The sequence below is a fragment of the Tyto alba genome, unplaced genomic scaffold (assembly GCF_018691265.1).
Source record: "Tyto alba isolate M040663 unplaced genomic scaffold, T.alba_DEE_v4.0 Super-Scaffold_29, whole genome shotgun sequence".
NCBI lineage: Eukaryota > Metazoa > Chordata > Aves > Strigiformes > Tytonidae > Tyto > Tyto alba.
Window position 1 is genome coordinate 12,008,036 of NW_024881303.1, and position 25,679 is coordinate 12,033,714.

A 25,679-nucleotide genomic window follows, 5' to 3' on the forward strand; every position below is an offset into this window, starting at 1 on the left:
TAGTCTCTCTCTCACTTGTGTGTGCCAGCACAATCAAGAGAGCAGCTTCGAGCTTTAGGATGGAGCTGGAGCATTAAATGAACTTCCAACTATACTCTCTAAGTATTTAATATTTAAAACCAGCCATAACTAGAGAACAGTTTTGCAGGTCACTGTGAGCATAAGCATCTTCTCAACAGCTCAGGCCTTTTGACCTCTGTCAGATGGTGGCACTGCATTTTGCTTCTTCCTTTGTTTCAGGCTTTTAAAAAAAACAACCCAAAAACTATTGACCTTGACTGGTCAGTGTACTGAGACTACTGCGAATGGGCTTGGGACGTAAAATAAACAAATGCAGATGTTCAAGACTTCCCTCAGTTCTAAACTAATTTAAAAACCGGTGCCAATGATTATACCAATGCTTCTGTAAGCCTGTGACAATGTAAAGTTGCTACAATGAAACGGTAAACTTCACAGCTGGACATATTTTAACATTTATTCTCTCAGTACAGGCTAACATTACCAAAAATGCAATTCTCTTAGCAGCTTTCAGACAGAATATATGACCTGCATAACAAAAACTAAAGTAACTTGAGCTCATCAAGTATTTGTAAACACACTTTCAGTGAAGCACTGCACACCCCTTTTACTACGTATTTACAGCAGAACCACAGCATTTTCAATATTACTGGACTCCAGTGGTACAATTTAAGCACAAATACTTCTCAAGCTTAAAAGCATTTTAATTTACCACCATTCTGGAGGGCTGGAGGGGGTGGGGATGGTGGTTAAGAAAAGGTACAAACTGTCGATAACTTTTTCAGTTGTTTTTCTGTTGTTGAAGTGCTACGTTCTATCACTGCAGTGCTGCAAGTACAAACATCACAGCAATAGTTCAGTTATTCCTCTAAAAGAGGAGCAAATCATGAAACAGTTCTATTTTACAATAATATTTAGTAAGACCTAAACTCAAGACCAAATACTGCCAATATTCCTAAAGACTGGCACACCACCGGGCAGACAGAAGGGCAGCAGGCACCCTTCCATCAGCAGGAATTCAATGTACAACCCATCCTACCCCAGAACCACCACCCGCTCTCCCCAGGAGAATCCAGAGGAACTGGCTGAACCTGGCGTCCTCGTTACTTTTTTACTCAGTTCACCCTTACAATTCTGGGCTGGATTAAAAACACAACAGCACTACAAAGCTTGCAGTTTTCCTAACAAGATGTCTGTCCATTCTGCAGGTCTTTTCTAGTTTTCAGTTTCATCAGAGCTGTTGATTCAGTTTGGTACTGAAGACCTCCAAGAATTACACGATTGGATATTCTGGTTTTATACTTTATGCAGACTGTTAGCTGCAACTGGAACAGAGGAAATTCAGAAGGAAAACCTTACATAAAAGCAAACTGAGCAGCCCACCTGAAATTTAAATGTATACAAACTGTGTCCTGACAGTAATTCATTCATGACTCACAAGGAATGGTGACCTGAACTTTGTTTTTGTACTTTACAAGTTCTTCTCAAACTGCAAACAGCTCATTGGCTCATAACTGTAAGGATTTAACTATCATTCTTGGGGATTTATGTATCAGAGAAGTCTTGAAATTTTTATGTTTGAAAAAAAAAAAAAAAAAAAAAAAACTTTTAAATTTAAGAACTGTTTAATAAGCAGTAGCTCAACAACTTAATCTTCCAGCCCACTTTAAAATACTATATAAAGGTTTAAAACATTTAAAAGCACAGTACTAGTAATGCCACCAACAGTAAGATCCTGAACAAGAAAGTTCCCTCACTATCACCACCAACATACCACAGTCTTGCATTTAAAAAAACTTAATGTGCACTGTAATCTGGCATGGTTAAATATTTTATTGCTACTTACACAAGGTGGGGTTTGGGGGTTTTTTTGAGGCTGCAGAAATAATTTTCCTTCAGAATTGGAAGATGAATGTAGAAAACACATTCTTCAATTTCTTTTAAGTAATTCTTTATCACCAAAATCAGTTCTGCATCTGAATAGTTCTGTGGGGTTTTGGGGCAGCCAGACTTCTGTAAGAGTCTCCGAGCGAAGCACTGAGCTCCACACAGCGGCGAGGTACGGGGCGTCTGTCTGTCTGTCTGCCTGCCTGCAGCGGGGCGTCTGTCTGTCTGTCTGTCTGTCTGCCTGCCTGCAGCGGGGCGTCTGTCTGTCTGTCTGCCCGCCCGCCGCCCCCCCGGCTGCACGGCGGGGAGGGGCCGGGGGGCACGGCGCAGGCTCTGGGCGAAGGGGGGGGGCTCGCAGGGCTCCCCCCGCCCCGCGGCTCCTCCTGCAAAGCCGGCCCCGGCCGGGTTCCTGCCGAGACCCGAACCCCCCGCTGGGCCCGCTGACCATGCTTTGCTTTAGGGGGGGGAAAAGCATATATATTATGTATTTTTTAATATAAAAAGCTCTTAATAAGATTAAAACTCAAGAGTCTACGTTATATGAGTATATATTGTTAAGGTAACTGAGCAACAATCTGCTCTTGCTCAAGTTCATTAAGGAATTGCACTACTCTGTGCTAAAACTTCTACATATTAGCAGCATCGTATCTCACTGTTTCTAAACTGTCTTTATAGCAGGTATACCATACGCAGCTTTCTTTCCAGAGATGCTAATAAGGTACCTCCTGGTAAACACAGTCAAGTGCATTACATATACAATTTTTTGCATCCGGTGTCGTAACACAACTTAAAGCCAGATGCAAAGCCAGTCAAAATACTTCTAAGAAGTACTAATCCTAATGACTCTTCACAGCCTGTTCAAATACAAAAACTTGCTTCTGTCCCTCTTTTACCTCCTTCACCTGGCGCTGACCTTGAGTGAATATTCCAGCTTTTCCCAAAGTTAATTTCGTTCAGCATTTTCCAACTCACAACTGTGACCACAAATACATTTGTACGCACACTAGTTGTTTTTTTTTACTTACTCATCCAGCTTCACATGAATAAGGATTTTTACAAAAGATGAACAAAATTACAAGCTTTACAGAAAAGCAAAAGGAAATACTAGTGTCTATAAAATACTTAAAACATACATACTTAGTTCCAGCAGCAGTTCTATATACAGACAGCATGTATATTAACCGTAAGTAGACGGAGCATGGATGTGTGGTCAAACGAGCTGCTTGCCACTTACGGCCATCTAGTGCTCCCACGGGGCCCTCAGGATTCGCGTGGTCCTTCGCCCAGCAGCCACTCCGCAGCGTAACCGCCTAGCGTGCGGTTCCCTGCTTCTGCTGTCACTGGCTATGGCAGAGAGGGGCAGGGTTTGGGATCAGCGTACGGAAATGCTGGAGCGCTTTCAGCATACAGAGAACGGGGTTGTGAATTCCAGTGGACAGAGCAAGAAAGTCAACCTGAGGCTTGATGTTTCCCTAAAGGCAACAGCAGCTGCTCTGGGACAGTTGCAGTCCAAAACTTCAGTATTCTTCAACCATAGCAGGTAAAAGTCAAAACATTACCCATTTCTCCTGATCCACAGGAACTGTCCTGTCTCCATTGACTATTGTGCCCTAAGACTTATCTCAACAAGTATCAAAGTTATGGTCACAGGTATTGCTAGTCCTGCTATCTATATGTAATGTAACCCCAACCATCTCTTCTGGAAAATTTAATAGCTTAGTCTAGTGGTTAAGTAAGCTGTGTCTAAGTGCTGTTCTGCCAGCTAACGTTTCTAACATTATAATGATCAGTGGTGCAAAGGACAGCCCCACCAATACAGTATGCTCAACTTGAATTTATACAGTAATGCACATAAATTTATCCTTTTCTCATTGCAGCACTGTATATATTTACTGCTACACACTTAATTTTGCCTGCATTTTGGTATGCTTTAAATACATTTGTATTTTTACATTTTTTTGGCTGCTGTAATATTCAGATCTACTATAAGAAACCAACATAAGTAACATGAATGGGAGCAGTGCAACAAGCAATATAGATCTATATCGTTTTCCTTTAGAAGAAAATACCCACTAATGCAGTGCTTAAAATCATCCCTATTTAGAAAAGGAAAAACAGCAGTCCACTGGAAAACAAAACAAAAACAATGAAGGATCTACAAACTAGTTGTTCCTATACATAGTGATGAGGAACCAAAGCTTTGAAGGTCTCAGTGCTTCTTTATTCACAAAGGAATATTAGCTAGCTTCTGTCCAAGAATCTCAATGCGCCAAATCAGTATGACTGACACTCAGAGCTCTCGAGTCTGTCAGACAATTATTTCGTTCCTGTGTGAAGGGGAAAAAAACAAACAAATAAATTAAGCAGATGTCCAGATTGTTCAAGCAAATAAACAAAATTACTAGCTTTAACAAACAGGAACAAACAAATATGAGGAACTACAGAAAACTGGCCTTGTTCATGCTGGGCAGGGGGACTTTTTCCTCCCCATATTCTAATAAACATCTTTTTTCCCACCTTCAACTAGCAATACTGGTAAGATCTATTGATATGTACATACAGCCTTTACAATCCCGACCCAAGTCTTAGCAGAAATGCAAGAGCCCATCTACGGGAATTGCCACGAGTGTCCACAGTGGGTGCACTAGAAAAGTTCACAGGAAGTGGAAACTAATTTTAATGTCGCAGTGTACACATCAACAATGAATTACTCTTCTGGAAGTCACATCAACTATATACTACTGATCCAGTTTGGGGCACCTGGGGCATGGACTTTTGAAACCTTGACATTGTTGCTGCAAAGAATTATGCTTTACCCTGGATTTTTTTTTTTTTTTTTGGCTGAACTTCACTCTAAGCAAAGTTTTATATACATTTCACACCACAGAAAACTGCAGTACATTGATTAGAGATATTATAGTTAAGACACCTTTATGCCACTCAACAGTAAAACGACAGCCACACAGTTTAGGCTTTCTTGCTACTGTAGGACAAATAGTGATGAAGAATCTCATGTACACTTTTGTTAGTACAGAAGCAATTTTACCTTCCGAAAATCAGTTGGAGTTACTGTGTTAGTAAAATGCACAACAGTGTTTAGAATGCAGAACATTGTCAGCTTATTTGACAATATAAGAAACAGAAACCTACTAGGTAAAAACAGGCAACAGGACGTGGCAATCGGGCACACCATATACAGTTAGGCAAAATACGGAAGTTTTATGTTAGCAGAAGCATAACATAGATGGGACAAACTTTCAGAGACTGCTCCTGTACAACCTCAGAAACAACTGAGGTCATGTTTAAGGCAATCTGAAAATGTACAGCAATGAAGGGGCTGGAGTAAAAATTGCTTAGTAACTAGACTTTAAAAGTTCCTGTATTTTTAAGTAGTGTTTACAAGAACCTAAGATTCCAGAAGCTTCACATCCACTGTAATAGTTAGAAGGTCCAAAGCCAGAGGCTGCTTGATACCATAAAAAACTAAGCTCTTTACTAGTGGGACTTAAGCACCTGCTTTAAATTAAGCATCTGCTTTAAACATAATTCACAGAAGTGTTACAGAATGATGCCTTAACCATATGCTTTAAACATCTTACTGAAGCAGGATCTTACCAATCACTGGGAGTATGTTGTTTTATTATTTATCATACTCTTTATCTCAAACCCTACTAATGATACCTATTTTTGTAAGAGTATTGTAGGGCTTCTTACTTGAAAATGATCTTCAGTAGCCTTGCCACCCATGTTAAGAACATTCAGAGAACTGGCACGCTTCATGCTGCAACCAGGACAGTGAACATGCAAGGATAAACCAATCAGAATAGCTGAAAACTAACAGCTCCAAAAACACAAGTATCACAACGAGCAATGCACAGTTAAGGGAGTTTTAACAATGCCCCAAAACTGATCTGAGGGATTCACTTCAGGACAACTACATAACTTAGAATATGTTTCTATTTGGTTCCAAATTACATACAAAACCAAAAAAATGACAAGCTCCTCAGAACTTAAACATTTCAGGCAACTGGTTTCATTTCAACTCAAAATAAAATCTCCATTTTTAAAGCATATCAAATTAATACACTGACTTAGCACTGAGTTTTAATTAGCTAATTCTCAGTTTCAAGTTTACGCAGCTTCTTACAAAAGCATCAAAACATTCAGAGACTTTAAGAAAAAAATGTGAAACACAAATAACTGTCAAGTAGGCAGCATTGAACTTGGAAAAGCTACAACAAACATTAGTTTAGAACGTTCTGTCTCACCTAGGTAAGTCTCCAGAATCTCTTTCAAAAAGCATTTTAAAGTCTTATTTTAAACATTTCAAAGTGAAGGGAAATAACATGGTTGGTGCTATTAACTCTGGTTATGCTTTTGGCTTTACAATGCTCTGAGAGCAGTGGTAACCACCACCCTGGAATACTGTATTGAAAGAAACATGAGGAAAAAAAGTCAGCTACACAGGAGCTACTGACAGTCAAAATATCACTGCATTAACAGTAATATCTACTGCTGTTTGAGATGAGGATTAATAATTTATCTGTATTTCTCAAATATATACAAAGTTTGACAAAAATTTTTTAAAGCGTGTGGAGTGGAATTCAAGATTAGCCTCAAGATTCTTATCATGGTGACAACAGGAATGTCTGATGTCCTTTATCCCAAAGTATCAGTACATTACTCAGTGTTCTACATTTGCTTTTTCACTAGATACTTAACTACTTCAAAACTACTAAATGACAGCTTTAAATACATCTTTGATGAACTAGTCACAAGACAACGAGGCCCCAGTCCTGCAGGACTACCTACAGCTTGAGAGACAACTGGCTGATGCAGTTTCCATCGCCTTCCAACAACATGGAAAGGTTTATCCATACAGATCACATTAGATATTAACCAGATTTTCTTTCTGCTGAAGCAAGACTACTAACAGTCAAAGTCAAGCGTGAGTTTTAAATGCTTTCATAAAGCAAAGGCTTAGCAGAATAATGAACCAAAAGACTAACAAACACAAGCAACAGCTGCCACGTAACACAGGCTCACTGGTTTTCCCTTGCACTAAATCTGAACTTTTCAAAAGCTAGAATGCACACAATTTAAAGGTATTTGACATGAGTGTTAGCAACAACAAAGCAAGGACTCATGCATGGTATACACCTCTCATTTATTCAAGGAAACATGTACAACAGAGGTTATATATGAAAATCAAAGTAAATTAATCTGTAAAACACAAACAAAACATTACATAAAACTCTCCAAAAGAACGTAAAGGTTTATGGAAAACATTCCAGGGAAATAGAAAATCCATCAGTAAAAATTTACACACATATTTTTAGGTTCTTGCTGAAGTGCCAATTAAAGAAAAAAAAAATAATAATTATACATGAGATACTAGTTTGTTTGTGGGATGGTGGTTTGGTTTTGCCTGTTTGTTTTTTTTTTTAAAAAACAACATACTTAAGAACATTAGTCTGGCAAATGCACTTTTATTTCCCTCCATGTTAGAAACCTGACTGCACAAATAGCATGCAGTTGTTTTTCTGGTGCATAATTAATAGCAATAATGAAAGGGGTTTTTTTTAAGTTACAAATCTGTTTTTTACAAAATGTTTTTTACAAATTGTTCTGCTGTATGATAAAAATGTTAAAAGTGAAAAAAATAAAACCTAACACTACTTAAGCAAAGTTAAATTATTGCAGAACGCAATTCTGAAATATGATAAAGAAAGAAAGAACTGATACCATGCTTCAGGTACTGTATGTTTCAAAAAACAGTTCTTAAGAGATTTGTTCTTTGTCAAACAGGCTTTGGCAGGATTTTAAAGAAACAATTTCCCTGCTGAGTTTTCCACTTTATTCTCTTCCACCTTCTGTATCAAGCAACAACTTGAAAACTAAGTCTGTCTTTCATGCTGCGATATTCATGTATTTTTATGTGAGTATTTTTCACTCAGAATCACACCAGCACTGTCAATTGCTACCTACAGGAGTATAACCAACAGGTGGAAATCAATTTTAAAATAAAGTCTTCACAGAGACCTAGGCAGGGAATGCAGAGGTGAGCTGGTAAGGAGGGAGGCACATAAGTCTTCCACTTAGAGTGGCTGACTTCATAGCAAAAATTATTTATGTGCACTATGTCTGTATTGTAATATTCAGATATCAGACTCACTAAAAAATTGAAGGTTTGCCAAATAAAAACAGACTATCCCTTTTATTAAACTCACAAGCAGAAAAAAAAAAAAAAAGAAAAAACCAACTTTATTTACTAAATCTTCAGAAAATTAAATCAAAATGACATCTAGGAATATCAGTATGTACAGCTGTGCTTCATGACCTACAAAGCTGGTGTTTAATACCAGGAATCTCTGCATTTGTTATTAAAACCAGCTAATATAAATTAAGATTAAAAAAATGCCTCTATCTTATAAGAACAGAAATTGTAATATTTATCATCTTACACACTCAACATGTATATTTACATAAAAGCCTGTCAGTGCAATACACTTACTGTAAATTTTAAGAATAAATTATTCTTTGAGAACTACAGTGACATCCAAAAACCAAGAATATTTTGTCAAAAAGGGAAAGTAAGAATGATATTGCTTTGTTTTCAGATTTGTTTCACATTAATGTCTTTATTTGCGGAAGTCTTATCTGGTGATACAGACCCCACAACATAATTAATGTTAACGTGGGTAATTCTGTGTTGGTCAAATAACACTACTGAAGTGCAGACAGTTAAAAGGCAGAGGAGTTCTTACAGGACACTGCAAAGCCAAATGTCTTCAGTTATATGCAAGCATAATTTTCTACACCTATAATCACAGAGTTACTTTACTGGAAGAAAAAGTTAGCTCTAGTTACTACAGAGAACAAGGACTAAACCTCTTGGCTTATAAGAAACTGAAAGCCTTTCCATGTCTCACAAAAATTAGGAGAAAATGCAAAATTAGCTATGAATATATGTGCATCTATTCATACAAGAATATACCTCAACTATGATGTATGAACTTCAGGCAGAACTGAATAGAATCAGAAAGCCAACGTATAAAAATACTAATACTGAAGACAAAGAAGGAAATCCCCTTTATTCTATTTTGGCTTGCATTTGCTTGTTTTCCCTAAAGCATTTTACATGTATGTATTTCCTTCTTCTCATCACATGCTTTTCACAGTTTATTCCCAATCAGTCATCTCAGAGGCATTCTTAATGATATATTAATAAATGAAAAGGGATTTTTGACCTTGAATTTGATTCTCTGCCTTCACCATCAAGTCTCTGGCAGCTGACTGAAATTTTAATCAACAATTCTAAAAATCAGATCAGGCTGAATTTGAAACAGATATGCAAGGAAACAAATTCTACATGCACTGCAGCTGTACACAGTGTTTTACAGCCACATAAAAACAATAAAGCCAAACTTCATTGGAGCACTTACAAAACCACACTGAGACCCTGCCTCCAGATCGCTGCCTCAGGTATCACCAGCATCATCATCTCCTATATTATTCATAGATGCAGTTACTCTATCAGGAGTTACTACACATTCTCCAATTTAACTGTTTTAAAGCCTAGGTTCAAATTCACATTGTCATACAGTTTCCTGTCAACTAAGTGAGTTCCCGTTTTCCACAGCAAGGGGAAATAGCCCTGCAAAACTGACTGCCATTACGTTCGGGGAGAAGAGGAACAACCATGAGTGCTATTATGAAAAAGAACAGTATATTTTAACATTTCAACTTCTCTGCAGCAGCCACTAAATGAGGAATGTGATTGTGCATTTATTAGAAATATTATATATACCCAAACCCATAATCATATGGAAAATAGGAAAGAGTGAGAAGCCAGATTCATTAAAACTTTAATTTTTGCCAGTGACATCACTGAGGCCAAAATGTTGGTGAGATGCACAACCAAGTTCAAGTTTTTCAACATTTTCCTCTGCTCTGAAATCTGTTTTTTCAAAAATAGAAACTGAGAAGGGCTTGAGTCAGAAACTGTCTTTATACCCACAGCAATATATAAAGCTGTATCAAGAATATATCAAAATATTAACCTATATGAAGAATGCTAGTTGTGGATTTACTGTATTCAAGTTTTTATTGTAAAAATCAGCAGCATTTATTATTAATCACTGCTGTGTGAAAAGAATTTTGCAGGCAACTAACATTTATCAGTAATTCTGTGAGGCTTATCTAGTCTTCAAGTGGCTAAAGCAGTAAAAGGGGAAAAAATAGTGTTAAAATTGAGTTAACTCTTGAAAGCAAAATACAATTCCTCAGATGTTACAGAACTGTCATTATAAGTTTAAGAAATTACTTCCTGGTTTATTTTTAAGATACAAATCTCCATGATATGCAGTTAGCTAAGCAGAGAAGAAAACACTACCCTAGGTACTACCCTAGGCTACAGGGGGGGCACAGAACGAGGGCGCACCGGCACAGCTAGGAATAGATAATTACCCCGGGTTCTTTGGTTCACTGTCCCGTGAACTTCCTCCCTTCAGCTTTCTAACCAGCTTCTCACTGCTGCGTCTAATGGAAGCACGAAGCTTGCTAAAGGAACCACTGCGTTTTAAAGATCCAGTGCCATCCTGAAAAAAATTGAACAGATGTGAAACTGCGAGAGCTTGTTGCCCTCCCCCAAACCTAGCTCAAAAACATTTCATTGATGAAATTTTTTTATTATTATTTTTAATATACACTTGGTACAACTACCTAAACACATAATATCATATAGCTACAACTTTACAGAAACAGAAGTGTGCCCTTCTAAACTGTAACAAAGATTTCTAAAATGTGAAGACGGGCTCAAGATATGATTCATAATGATTAACAAAAACCCACCGCAGTAGTCAAACAATTCACCACCACCATGTCACCACTTCATACGAGTGCACTGTCGTTAACAGAGTACAAGCCTCAAGCAAAAGCATTCCGTCAGTCTAAGAAAAAAACTGTTTTATTCTTTCTAAATATCCGCATTACTTGCAAGCATGTTTAATCCTAAAATCCTTAAACAAAAATATTTCTAATGAGAAACATTTATAATTAAATTCCTGTGCTTTGTTTTAATTTCCACCAAAGGAAATGTAAAACATGATGAAATGAATTTTTCATACATCGCATTCATGTTTTACACTGCGTTATTTATCCAAAGAAACCTCCAATTGACCACAATTCTATTTTTCAATGTTTTGCTCTTAAAAAAACCCAACAGTTTAGTAAGATTAGAAGTGACCGCTTCCTACTTCATAGAAATCCTGTGATTATGAAAGAAGAATTGTAAAAGGAGAAAGTAAAGTACTACTAAGCAGACAAAGACAGACACCTGAGTTGGAGTGAGTTTATTAGAAGTTAGAAAGACAAATACACAAATCACTGAACACCAAGATTAGTAGAGAAAAGCATATTTGCCAAAATCTCACACAAAGACTAAACAGCAATGCTACTTTAGAATAATCATAAGTGAAGACATCCAGAGTTCCATATTGATGTTAACCATGTAATAGGTCTCTAAATACATTTTAAAGCACTTGGAGAACATGCCTTACTTTTATGGGTTTTGTTTTGTTTTTTCTCCTGTAAAGATCACCATCATGCCATTTCAATAATACCTTGTGTGATACTTTTAACTACCCTTTTTCCATAGTGAACAGCTACTTATAAAGTTCGTTGTTACTTGGTTTTGGTTGTTGGTGTGTGGTTTTTTTTTTTGCTTTGTTGTTTGTTTTTTTTTTTTCTTTGTTTTTGTTGTTTTTTTTTTTTTTTTTTTTTTTTTTTTAACTTATGTATTACACAGCAAATGGTTGTAATAACATTTTGTATGACTAGATACATATCTGGAAAAGCTACACATGTACAGAAATAGAAAACCAAAAAAGACACCAGCACTGAAGGAATGGCCAGTTTACAGGGAAGTGTAGCTCTGACAAGAATCTTAAAGGGTTTGCTAAAACACAGCAGTCAGTACTGAAGAGAGAAGTTAAAGCTTGAAGATGGTGCACGCCCGTCATGCAGGAGACAGTATAAGAATCACAAAAGGCATCTAGGCCTGTCAGAAATGGAGAGAGAAAAACTGAATGAAACTGTTGGGAAAAATTCAACAGTTTTCAATTTTGAACAGTTATGTTAACAGTATTTCTAGGTCACATTCAAAACAATTTTCTCCAGAGTAAGTATTTGGACTGCCCTTAAAGACAAAGTGCAGGCCCTTGCAATTACCGGAACATACATCTTCATACAGTTTGGCCTATATCACAAATATGCAACTTACAAGCGAGCATGAACGATGCTGTGCATTCCTTAAATTAGGATTTGTATAATATACAAAACACCTTTAAGAAGGGATAGATTTAGTATTACATCTTGTAAACAAAGAAAAGAATTGTTTTTTCAGCTGACATTAACACAAAAATAAAAATAAAGGAAAAAAAAAAAAACAGAAGAAAGGGACAGAGCAAGGTGCATTCATTTCAGCTTTAACTTCTGTCAGAAATTTTCCTTGAAACAAAACTGCAAGAAGAAAGAGATCTCCCCTTAACCTCCAGACAAAATTCTGTTCATTCCTTTAAGGAACTAGAATCCAACTGACCTGCGTCAATTCAGTTTCATGAGTATTTTTCAGAACATAACTGTGTATATAGATACAATCCAAGTGGAAACTTCTCTACTTTCCCTAATGCAGTGAGGTAGCTGAAAGAATTTACCTTTAGAAATAAGCTGTGGTTCAATTTACACTTTCCATTCTCGGTGTAAGTACAGAGACCATTACTGATAATCCTAAGGTAACTGTTTTGAGAGCCTTTACCTAAAGCAACTGGAACAAACAGTAATTAAAATTATTCTTGGAAACAGTAAAATGCCTTGCTACCAAGTGATCAGAAGATCGAGATGTAACTGAGTATTTATTTTTCAAACTAAATTGCATATATTGTTCATACTTAAAACCAGACTTCAGCTTTGCAGGATTGAATGAACTGAAGTCTAAATTCCAATTAGAACTATCAGATCAGTGAAAAGACTAATTGTTCCTATGGTCTTAAGGCAGGGATGCTATAGTAGTGATAATGATAGGCAAGACAAATTTGGTAGGTATAGAGTATAACTTTTATTATGCTAACTAGCACATTAAGAATAAGCAGACAAGCTTTTTGGTACTTCAAATCTGAAATAAAAACATTGAATTCAAGTTAAACACTCACTCCATGATTAACAAAACACATTTAAAATGTAAGTTTAGTATAAAAGAAGTTTCCTAAATCCAGCATAAACAACAAAAAAAAAAAAAAAATCACAAGAGATATCCAGTTCTATGGCAAAGTTTAATTGCCAAAGTTTAATTGCCAATTTTTATGTCCCTCTGGATGAGAAACACCTTATTACTTTTGCTTACACATCCCTATCCTCATCTCCTGTACTTTGTAGTTGTCTGCTACAATGGCCTTCTGACTGTCTAACACTTATTAAACAAGAGCAACTCCTATCAGCTAGTCTATGGTAGTGAAATTTATTGCTTTCGTTTCGTACCTGAAAGCTGACTTATGTGCCCAAAAGCTTGGGTTTTTGAAGCATTGAGTTAGAATAATAAAAGATACTCCCTCACACTAAGAAAAATTACCTTTAATTAAGCACTATATCACAAAGATTTTTGTCTGTCCTGCAACTGGCTGCAAGATCAATTTAGAAAAATGCCAATTACAGATACCCATTGTCATTTTTATATATATAAAAAAAAAATACGGGATACAAATCTTGGCATTTCTACCTTGAATTAAGACCAAGTATTTTTTTCCATTTTCAAGTATCTTCTGTTAACTTTAAGGGATGGACTTTACAAGAAATGTGTAAACATGCACTATACAACCTCACTTAATGTATGCATTTTAATAGTTAATGGCAGACTTACTTCCACTGATATTTCAGTTTTTTGTCAGAGTGTAAGACATTACAACAAAGTATATAATGCTTAATATGGATTACATTACATACAGAAGTCACTTAATTACAACAGATCTTGGAACAAAAATTTCTCATTTATTACTTTACATGCTCCACCTGTTCTCTCTGACAGCCAAGAACATGAGCTACCTTGACCACTTCAGAAGAATTTAAATGGAAAACACAGGCGCCTCTTCAGGCTCTGCACACTGAAGTCAAAAATTCTACTATATTTTATGAATCAGAATATTTTGTCTGGAGGAAACACATGAGAGTAAAAAAAACTACATAATATAAAGTAGAGGGAAGAACAACACTGAGATAGAAACATTAACAGGGTAGAGGGAGAGAGAGTTGCCCACTTTATGTAAAACATGTAATACAAAATACCTTAAGAGGGGAAAAAAGAAATTATGAAGATGAGAATAAAGCAATGCCACTTCAGCACACTAAAAGTCTGTTTGCCCTGAGAGGTCAAAATTTAATTTTTCCACAAATTTTATCAGTGAGTTTGATTCAAATATTGACCTAGAAATACTGTCTATTATTTTTCCACAGAAGGTCCTTTCAATCCAAAACCTGCATGCTTGTTTAACTGATGTCAATAACAGAAAAAAATTTAATCCATTTAGAATATATAGTCATGCAAAGTACAGCGAAAATTAAGGGAAGAGTACAGTACACAGTTCTAATGCTGAATGGGCAAAATGAGAATTAAAAAAGAGAGTTATCTGACCTTACTTTGGCTTTATTAATGATGCAGTATTATTCGCAATAGATGCTGATTGACTGTCTTGGCACTGAGAACACCAATGCCAAGAAAACAGTAATAAAGAGAAAAGCAAAGATGGAAAGAACATTCTTGTTTAAGACAAAAGCAGTATGTGTTTTATCAGGGTTTCTTTGGAATGCTAAACTTTGTCTCACGTGGCTAACAAAAAGCAGAAGGAAAAAAAAAATACTTCTATCATAAAAGAAATGAAACTTCAGAACACTCAATATTGCAAAGTAGGCTACTTCCCCTCCCATACAGCAAAAGCAGGCAACACCACTTTTATAATCTAACAGAATATTTTTCAGCAGAACTGCAGCTGGGAGTTAACAGTGCAAGATACATCCCATTGCTGGCAATGGGATAAAGCATGGGAAAGCTGGTGACAGAAGCAAACTACATAAGCCAGATCAGTAACTGAAAGCATATGTAATGCATCAGTAACTGAATGCATATGTAACCACATTATATATGTGTTTTTACTTTCTGACAATCAGTGTTATACAGTGAAGCCAATATATGGGAAATAAACAGGAACAAGCCCTGACTCCAGTAAAATTTTAATAAAGGAAAGTGATATTAATATTTCACTTAGTATCACATTGTTATATGATGGCACTGCCTCTTAAAATAGATCGTATAGCAGCTTTAGCAGTTACATTCTTTCCTCTAACAAGCTGTGTAAGGAGGAGATTGGAATTATTTTAGTGTTAGACTGATCACTTCAGTTTACTCTAAAACTGCTAACAGTACATCTCCACAGCTTAAGTTCTTTGTGATTCCAACAGATGCAGTATTTTTAAAGAAACATTTAAAATATGGGCAAATACAACATCAAAAGGACAAAAGCAAAAGTAAGTTAATTGCCAGACTATTTCTACCAGTAAAAAGAAACCACTGACAAGCAATTGTACACCAGACCATAACCAGGACACTCAATCAGCATTAAACAACTTAAATACAGCTGCTTGGGATTCTTGAAAAAATGTCACCATTCAGGACAACAACAGAAAGGATGTTTTAAAATTTTAAAATATTACCCTTTTTTTACATTATGTTATGATAAACAAAATGTTAATTATTCATCTCTTAATTGATCCTGCAAAATTACAAAACACAATGTAAATCAACCACGAAACTACTGAAAACACGGTAGGCTGGTGAATGGACAACCGTATTTGTCACGGTGATAATTTATCTAGGCTATTTTCCTAAACTGTGTACTGTACTTACCCCATTCCATTCTACGCTCATACTCACTTCCTCGCCTCCATCAGGACCACTCTCGTACTTTACCACATCAACATTGAGGCTTTCTCGGCTTCGCCTTTTTTCTATGCTCTCAGGGTCATTCAGCACTTCAGCAACTCTCTGTTTATGAACATTGTCAAGACCCTGAGAATTAGATAAAATGGGAAAAGGTTTTATTTTATTACAGCTGTATTAATCTACAACTTACACACAGTAATCATATCAAGAAAAAAGTCAAACCGACCCTTAACACCATCACCCTGGTTCCGCTTTCAGAGGGCTGTTAAGATGAGTTGCCCCTTATACATTGCAGGAATCAACACAGCATGGCCTAGACAAAGCAGTTTGGTACTTTGAGAATTCAATGACTTGCCATCCCTTTCCTCCTTCCCTATCACTTGTCAAAGCCCCGTGGTGTTCGTGTCACTTACCTGAAGCCATCTGGATACCAGCTTTCTATTTAAGCAATTTATAGATCATAAACAGTCAATGCAATTCTCAATTTTCCACCTAGCAAAGGGTGTAGCATTCACCCACCTTTGGAAAGAACATTAGAGGTGTCTAAATATCTAGTATTTAAGATACAGATCGTGTTACTTAAGAATACTGACATATGACACAGTAGTATAATTTATCCTTCAGAAAAAAATCAAATAGAAAATAAGCTTATAATAGAACAGACTATATATGGTAAATAAGTTTACTTTGTGATAAAGAATGCCCATCAATTACCACATAATCCTTTGAATGTCTTAAAAGTGCTAAAATACCTTCTATGAAAGACCTGCACTAAAAATAAAGGCAAAATCTTTAACACAAACTAGAAAGTAACAAAGCTCAAATCATACTTATTTTCTGTTTTGTTTTCTTTATAATAAACCTACTCCACATCAGAAAGAGTATTTGCTGACAGAAAGAGATCCCAGATGAATGCCCTACACATAAGAAAATATTCTGCATCTTCCACTGTACAGCATTAGCAGAAAATGCAGCAGGGGATCTGTGCAACAAATCCATAAAGTCTACCACAATACAGAAAGTGAAAATCATGCCAGAATTCTATTTAAAAGTTAAGTATGTGAATAAGAACGAAAGTTGTTTTAGTGGCATGGAGAAATCAGGTTGTTGGTTCCCACACAGCTGCTTTCCACTAACTGAAGAGCAGAACAGCCCTCCCTAATGGAATTCTACACACAAGGAAGCATGAAATCAACACGTAAGTATCACATATTTTCACTTCCTTCTGGCTGTATGGTGCAGAAAAGTGGCTAGAGCTCTTAGACAGTAGAGAAGCGTAGGCTCAAAATGGCTTTTGCACCAACCCCTTTAGCAGCACAAAACACAAAAAGCATCAAACTGTTTAAAATCACCACTAAGGAGGTGATGTATCACATACAGACTCTAGGCTCTGCTCCAAAGCTATCGTGTCTCATTTACATCACATGTTCAAAACAAAACAAAAGGACAGGCACTTTCCCAGTTTGTTCAATTCTGTCACGAAAGATGAAGGACAAAGAACTTCTCTGGTCTTAAAAAATCTAGCATATGCATCCCAGCAGCTAAAGCAAACAAAACATGCATAAAGGAGAACAGAGCTGTGGAGGACTGATGCTTTTCCACACCTGGGAACAAATGTACCTCTTTGCTTTTAGCTGAAAATGGGAAATGAATTAACCCTGTCTGTTCTCCTTTGCTTTAATGACCTAGACTAGAGAGGTAGTGTTTAATGCTGCTAGTAAAACAGCATTGCTTCCTACATGTCCAAAGCTAGTGCTGAGTGATGGTGTGATGGTATACGATGCATCAATGAAAATCATTTTTTATTAAGCATGCTTAATAAAAATAAAGTAGCAGCAGCAAGCCTCCAGCAGGCTCTATGGAACATGGAGGCAAAGAACAGTTTTTGCAGTGGTACTGGCAAGCCAGAAATGGGCTGATTAAATAGGGACTCCAAAAGAGACTTCTCCAATAGCAATATCCTCCCATTCTTAATTCTCAAATAATTAATTCTAAGCTGCAAGTTCAGATTTTTACTCGGAAAAGTTGGTGATCTGTTTTACTACTTTGGAAAAAGTAAACAAACAAAACTACAAGCTAATTTCTCTTCCAGTCTTCTTATTACTATCATGTTATGCCAATTTAACCTCGTTGTATCTGTTCACACTAAAAAATGTGTGATGGCAACAGTCAAACAAAGAACCAAAGCAAACATATTAGGATGCAGTGAATGTTCATTTCTTATTTCCAAATCACATTTGAATGAGACACACACCAAAAATGAACCTTCAGTAAAAGCATGTGAAAATCATCCTCAGTAAAGTATCTGTATCAGCTATTTACCCCCACCCTTGAATTTTCCTTGCTCAGTAACTCTTCCCAGATTCATACTTTCCTCTTACCGATTTCATTTTTTTGACAAACGCTCACAAGTTTTCCAGAATTTTGGGGGGAAGAAAGAACTTACGCCACCTTGTATCAAAGGGAACTGTTGCTGAATTCACTAAATAGCATGAAGCTTGCCAGGAGCTTTTTTGCTCTCTCTGTTTTCCAGAAATCTGCTTCTATATACAAACACTGCAGTATCATTCTTTAAAATACAACTTCAAAACAGCGTAACCAGTAAAAACAATACATCTTTGATAAAGATATGGTCCATCACCTAAGTCAGTTTACAAAAATTTAGAACTTTACTGTAGAATTTTACACGGACATATAAGAAACAAAACAAACCACTTCCAAAAAAAATATAAATCTTATTTACTATTACATAAAACAAAAATTAGAATTGACCTTTCCAAGGGTTTTTTTTATTCATTTATATTTTCTTATTTTGCTTTCCATTTTAACACTGACAAGCCATGTTTACTCGTCCAGTCTTATGTACTTTTATAAAAGACATTGTATCAAATCATCTAAAAGGGAAAGGAGAATCAAAAAGCCAATAAATCCCCAACAAAACCAAACTCTCTCCCACCTTCTAAGACTGAGAAAGGGTTACTCGAACAGCAGATTTGAGAGCCCAGAAACAGCACAAAACTTCTCTACATTAAAAGAATAACAGTCCCCTCAAACTGCAATATCCATCCAACTGGTTTGCAAAAGTAACAAACAGCAACTGATAAATTTGTAACGGTCTTCTAAAGGTCTGCACCAGTCAGTCAGTTGTATGCAGAAACAGAACATTTCTAAGTCTGACAGCTCCTCATTAAAAATAGAACAGCTCTTCTTTTTTCCACATAATTTCACCACCAATTTGAACCATGCCCCCAGTACATGGTGCCACTGCCCTAGCAATTACCCAGCTTCTGAGTATTAAGATGGTATTGGCTTATCACCATGTCAGACTGAAATTAGAGGGCGACACCAAGCACCAGACACCAAATAGCTAAAAGTTCATGTATTCTGCCTGTATGATAGGTACTGAAGTTGAAAATCTGCATGACCACAACGTAGAAATATCACTAAGGTGAATTTTCATACTTGCCTGTTTACGAGATCTCATTGCTGCCTCTTCTAATGTTTCAGCAGCTTCAAATTTTCCCTGCCGTCTGTAAAGTGCCCCAAGGTTCTTTAAGGTAGTTGTTACTGTTGGACTATTTAAAGAAAAAAAAAAAGTAATATATACACACACGCACACTAAACTCTTCTTAATTCACAAACTAATAAAAACTTAAGTTAGTGCAGTATTTATCTTTTTCTGATAATTATTTAATAAGTGTCTCTCAAAATATACTATACTTCATGTTTGCAGAAAAAAAAAAAAAATCTATTAACCCCTTTCAAAGTGCATTAATGATTCACACTATGATTAGTCAACAGCCATGAAACTGAAAGTTAGTAACTAGCCTCTAGATCTACCTACTCAAGAGAAAACTGGAGTTCTACATCCTCTTGTTTCTCAGCTGCATCTTGAGGTGAAATTTAGCTCAGTCTTAGTGTGTCCAACTGAATAATTGTGAAGCTTGAGGAAATATGCCTACTCATGCATAGCGACCATTACTGTAGCATGTGTTAGTCACAAAACAAATTAACAGTTCCTTTCATCAGCTTTTACTTAATACCTATTAGCAGTTTTTATGCATTCAAACTACACTTGAACAATGACGGACAAAAAAAAAAAAAAAAAAAAAAAAAAATCACACATTCCATTAACAAGTCTCACACTCCAACAAGACATTTTGTTTCAATGACACGATGAGAATTAGCTCAGTCACAGTATTGTGTGAAGTTTTGCTCCAGTAACAGCAGAGAAAAGATTTCCTCATGTATTAGAATGAACTAGTACATGAAAAACAAACCAACAAAATGTATTGCACCCAGACAGGATGGAGAAAAAAGAGCAGATTTCAACAGTACAAAGGTTCTGTTGTTTGTTAAATACAGGAATTCAAACATTGAAGAAATTAAAAACCCTCACTGAACATTATTAGTAGCAGGTGCAGGTTTTTTTCTTACATTGCAACACCTGCACATTACAAGAAAGGCAGTTAAGGAACAAAACTAAAGCAAACAAAAGAAGTATTTCACTAAGTATAATCCAAGCTGAAGTCCTTGTTTCTCTTCTTCCATTTTAAAATACATACACACGTTTTCATTCACACTAAACTATATTGCTCAAGCTTTAAATCCTCAAATAAGACTGAACTGTGGTAGTTTAACTTTACTTTCTTGTGCCAGCTAGAAAACTCAAGCCTCAGTCATTTGTACAGTCTCCTTTTTGCTTCTGGCCCTCTCAGGAGGTCTTGCTGGAGCAGGGAGAGCATGTATGCCAACCAACGGTATAAAAAGAAAGAAAGGTTACCTGTGCTTCCACATGAAGGACTGACAAGGACACAACTGCTGCATTTTTATGTCACTTACTAGATCTAACAGCCTAGATTAAAAGCAGCCTCAGGACTTGAAAACTGCTACTGTGTTCCTGAAACCCATTCTTGGGGCCTGAATTTTTATTATTATAGTTTATAAGGTTCTAGCAAGCAGCTGGTTTGGTTACATTTTTAAATATGCTTTAATTTGACATTTCTGGATACTGGGTATTGCCGTGTTGTTTGTCCTGTAAAGAAACTACCCACCTGTCAACTTTGCAAGCTTTGTACCAGCCCCCATATTCTCCAAAAGATGTGCCATCTTTTTGCTTTCCCTAAAACAAAAGTAACATTGAAAAGTAACTGATTTGCAACTTAGATAAGTATAAGCTCCAAAAAGGTTTTATGACAATGGCCTTACTTTGCATTCTTCCCTCTCTTCTGCATGCATCCAAATAGGCTTATTTTCATCTGATGAAACAGAAGAAGATGTTTTATAGAAGCACAAAATTACAAAGTATTCATTGTTTGACTTTTACCCTTCTGAAATGAAGTTCTAAACTAGGTAATTATACTGTTACCACCAGAAAAAAGCTTACTCTCCATACTACAAGAAGCAGATAAACAAAACATGCACCTCTTCCCTTTACAGTTTTCCAATTCTGCTGTCTTTTCTTATCTGAACTTAGAAATAGTTACTTCTGAGAAGCTTTTAAGTCAGTATATGCTGCAATCGATTTGTCACGTGCCTAGTTTTGTCTTAAAAACCACAGTTATTTCTTTTATCATAACAACTGTTTTGAAATCTACTAAGTGGTGCATATGCTGTCATGGAATGCAGTGAAAATTCTTCAGTATAATTTACAGTTGATAAAATGCATTTGACTTCAATGTACACTGTAATTCACAATTTAAGAGTATTTTCCCCATTCTTTAAATGTATTAATGGAGTATTCACATTGACAATATATTTATTACACCATTAAAAATCCTGCACTGACTTTCTGTGACTAGAAAGTGACATACATTTTTCCGGCTTCTATAAAAATATCAAAATTGGGTTTGATTGGGCAGAAGACAAATTACACCAGAAATACAATCCATAAAACATAAACCTCCCAAAGTCTACCTCATGTAAGAAAAACTCTCCTTTTGAATCAAACATTACTGCTGTACCTAATAAATGCTTTCTTATGATGAATGTACTTCAACACATCTATAATTTCACTTTTCAAGTCTACCTCAAACAGACAACAGTTTTAATCAGGATGCCATTAATTTCCTTCAGGTTTTATTTCATAACTACAAAAATGAAACATACATTAAAATCAAGGGACTCAGTCTCTTACCATCTACAGAGCCAAATTCCCGTTCATGAGCACGAGTAAGAATCTCTTTGTATAAAGTTTCTGCTTGCTTAAATTTGCCCTGTTTTAGATAGCAGGATGCCTAAAAACAAAACACCCCCAAAAAAGATATCAGCACACTGCTTTATTTAGCTTGATAATAATAAATATAATACATGCTGAATAAAGGTACACTTCAATTCATCAGAAAATTTTACTTTTTCCTAGATTTACTTTATAAAAGGCTTACCAGGTTATTCTTTGTTTTTGCAACATTTGGATCATCTGGTCCCAGCTTAGTTTGGTAAATTTCCAGGGCCCTCTGATAGTAGTATTCAACCTCCTCATATTTACCCTGGTTCTGGCATAGTAAAGCCAAATTATTTAATTGTTTGGCAACATCAGGGTGATCCTTCCCCAGGACCTGGAAATTAAACACCTTGTATTAAAACATTCTCCAATCATCATATTAGAGCTTAGAAGTAGCCCATTCATTCTTATTTCTCATCAACACGAGGATAAGAAGGGCAACATTTGCATTTGAAAAATATGAAAATTACTCAATTATATCACAAACTGAGAACGCTCCAGAACAATTCATAACAGGAATAATGTAAGCGGTATTAAAACAGTATAGGTAGCATATTATACAAAGCCTGAAGATGCAGGCATTCAGTCTCATGGACTAGAATAAATATCCAGAGAGTCATGAAATTACCAACTTTAAAATTTTAATGATGTTTCATTTCTAATCCCAATGCTCTTGCGAAATCAAAGATTACTTAAACATCAAAGGGGAAAGAAAAAGGTAAAGAAGGTTAATTACAAAATACAGAATTTAGGATATACCCAGAGTGTTCCAACAGCTCTGTAGGACTATTGAATTTACCACTATTTTGAATTTCAGATATTGCTAACTACTAGGGCATTGCTAACTGTGGTTTATCTGGCAGATCTACCCAATCAAAACATTAAAAAAGCGGAAATGTTTAACTGTTCCCTCTCCCTCAAATAATCCATTCAAAGGTGATGTATTCTTTTACTCATACCTTTTCTCTGATTTCCAGAGCTCGCTTACACAATGGTTCAGCTTCTTTGTATTTTCCTCGTTTACCATAAAGTACTGCAAGATTGTTTAGAGTTGCTGCCACCTGCCAACAGTTGAGAAATACTAATTACACTGGAATTTGCTGATATAAATATCTGACAAATGAACACATCTGCAATGTACTGATGTTTTCAAATTTTCCAATGTTGCTGAAATGTACTGATGTTTACAAATTCCAAGAGGAGACATCTTGGAATTTGTAAATTAAGAAACAATTATTATTGAATGCATCCATATACAAACAAGGAAAGGAAAAAAACAAAATCATTAAATACTCCTGCTTCATTTTTGGAAATGTTATTTTGTGCATGCATTTTCGTCATATGTTCTTCTCTTACAAAGTTGCCCGACATCTATATTTAGAGCTGCCCTGTTTCACACAAGCTACATGAAGTGAGATATCACATTAATTTTAAACACTAAGTGCCAAAGCTTGATTTATGTTTCATTTAAAAGCAGCAGGAAAATAAATCAGAAGTACCCCTTCAATCTGAGTTTAATAAAGTAATTTGAGCAGGCAAATTAAAATTTTTCTTCACAAATTCGTTTCCCATAGAAAATCCGTGCAATCCAAAATCAAACATGTGTGAGTCATTTGTGGTGAAACAGCACTGAATATAATGCTCAAAAGGGACATTAAATATTTAAGAGAAAGTGAAGAATGTTACATTGCGGCCTCCTACCTGTACTGTTTAGAGATAAGCCAGGTCTTAAAAACTTTCCTGTTGAGTTTAATATTAGAATGAGTTGAAAAAACTTCAGTGAAACACACAGCTAAATATATGATATTGTATGTATACAAACCGCTGGATGATCTTTGCCCAAAGTCTTTTCACGGATAGCCAAGGCATCATTCAGGAGATTTGCTGCATCTTTGTATTTGTTCTGGTCTCTAAATTTTAAAGAGCCATAATTAATACTAGGGATTCAGAAAACAAAGTCATAAAAATAAAGCTGACTTCAGTACTGGCCTAAATGTCCTAGTACAAAAGAAAAGTAATTGAGAATATATTCAGAAAACAGGAAGTAAAAACCTGAAGCCTGTAACTGTAGTTTGCTGGTTGATGACTAGCATGTACTACTACTACACTGCTGTCCAATTTATACCTCTAGATTATCTGTGAGTAATCAAGATATGTCCCCTCAGTAGACAAAAAAAAAAAGAGTATCAAAACCAGTTTCACTCCCAAAGCAAAAGCATAGGCAAAAATTCATCAACTTGTTTGACTTCTAAATACAGGGAGACGTATGAACATTGCAGGACCCTCTTGAAGGTTTTAATGAAAAACAGGGAATAGAAAACAAATGGAATGGAAAATAAAAGAGTCAAAAAAATGTTAGTCCGACCAGGTTGTACACAAATATTAACTATTTAACTGATATTTATCTATGCCAGTATACAAACCTGTACACCAGAGCAAGTATGTTCAACATAGTGGCAACATCAGGATGATCATGACCCGAAGTCTTCTCCAGATCTTCAAGAGCTTGTTTACAGAGAGGTACGGCAACCTCATATCTACCTTGGGAAGCATACTGAATAACAAGATTATGAAGGGTCCTTAATCTTGCTGGAATTTCATAGCCACCTTGTTGGGCAGCAGCTGCTGCACTGCTATGCTGCTGTTGAACTGAAAGAAATCCAGAATATTCCAAGTTGTTCAAAAGATGACTGTAACTAAAACATCTAACATGACTGCTCAACAACGCAAAATGAGACTCACTGAATTTTTTTTCTTCAATACAAAACATTAGTATTAGAACATTCTTCACAGCAGTCATGCTGTCTTGAACCGTGATAGTGAAAACAGGACCATTTTATTCTTCATATTCTGTCCAGTATTGTATTATTTTACATTTCTCTTAGCTCAAAGGGCCAAATGTAATAAACCAGTGAAGAAAGTAGGAAATTATTTCAGCTCGGCAAATCATTAAGAATTCTCAAGATCATATAATAATTTTCCACTTACAAATATTGACATTTCCCTATGGAAAATAACATTAACAAGCCAAATACCTGCAGAAAAGCTCAAATGATTTGTCCTTTTTCCTCTATTTTCCTTCTCTAAACATACAAATTTTGTTTCCCTTTGTTTGCTGTACCAAGGAGAACTTAAGGTTGGCACACAAAATACTAAAACACCTTGGATGCCATAAATAACAGTTGCAAGAGAAAAGGCATTGAGCCATCAAAGCCAGTGGCAACCTTTAGGTTTTACTTACTAACCCTCAGACTTAGCCACTTATTTTCCAGTAGCTCCTAACCTTTGGTTGTTGCAACACCCACCTTCCCACTCCCCCCAAAAATCTACTATCCTTTTCCTCTTCACCTGGGAGATTTCTGGAAAGATTGAGAGAATTCCCTGTTACTCATTTTCATTACATTCTAGACACTGCACAGGATAAGGGATCCAGCCGTGAGCCTGACCTTCTTCTCTCCTTTCTATTAGGCTAAAAACACTCTCACAGCAAGTGGGAGCCTTTTTATGCCAGTGGAATCATACACTGCCAAGCCTACACCCACAATCACTGCCTACCAGAGCAAC

The 25,679-nt window shown here is 36.1% G+C and overlaps 1 protein-coding gene across 6 annotated transcripts in view; it reads right to left on the bottom strand.

Annotated features, from left to right (window-relative positions):
* Positions 1 to 1,607: 1,607 nt before the first annotated feature.
* Positions 1,608 to 25,679, bottom strand: part of KLC1 (kinesin light chain 1) — a 47,984-nt gene continuing 23,912 nt past the window's right edge. The window contains exons 5-16 of one of the 6 annotated variants that reach the window (XM_032981589.2): positions 24,539 to 24,764; positions 23,938 to 24,025; positions 23,075 to 23,176; positions 22,276 to 22,449; positions 22,029 to 22,128; positions 21,101 to 21,150; positions 20,947 to 21,014; positions 19,359 to 19,467; positions 15,884 to 16,018; positions 10,375 to 10,505; positions 5,620 to 5,686; positions 1,608 to 4,232 (exon numbers count right to left, since the gene is read on the bottom strand). In XM_032981589.2, the coding sequence (XP_032837480.1) occupies positions 4,167 to 4,232; positions 5,620 to 5,686; positions 10,375 to 10,505; positions 15,884 to 16,018; positions 19,359 to 19,467; positions 20,947 to 21,014; positions 21,101 to 21,150; positions 22,029 to 22,128; positions 22,276 to 22,449; positions 23,075 to 23,176; positions 23,938 to 24,025; positions 24,539 to 24,764 (1,316 nt within the window). In that variant the 3' untranslated portion in view covers positions 1,608 to 4,166. Of the gene's footprint in view, positions 4,233 to 5,619; positions 5,687 to 10,374; positions 10,506 to 11,243; positions 11,966 to 15,856; positions 16,019 to 19,358; positions 19,468 to 20,946; positions 21,015 to 21,100; positions 21,151 to 22,028; positions 22,129 to 22,275; positions 22,450 to 23,074; positions 23,177 to 23,937; positions 24,026 to 24,538; positions 24,765 to 25,679 lie in introns of those variants that run through there. The other 5 variants (XM_032981588.2, XM_042799207.1, XM_032981590.2 and 2 more) reach the window with 5 other exon arrangements.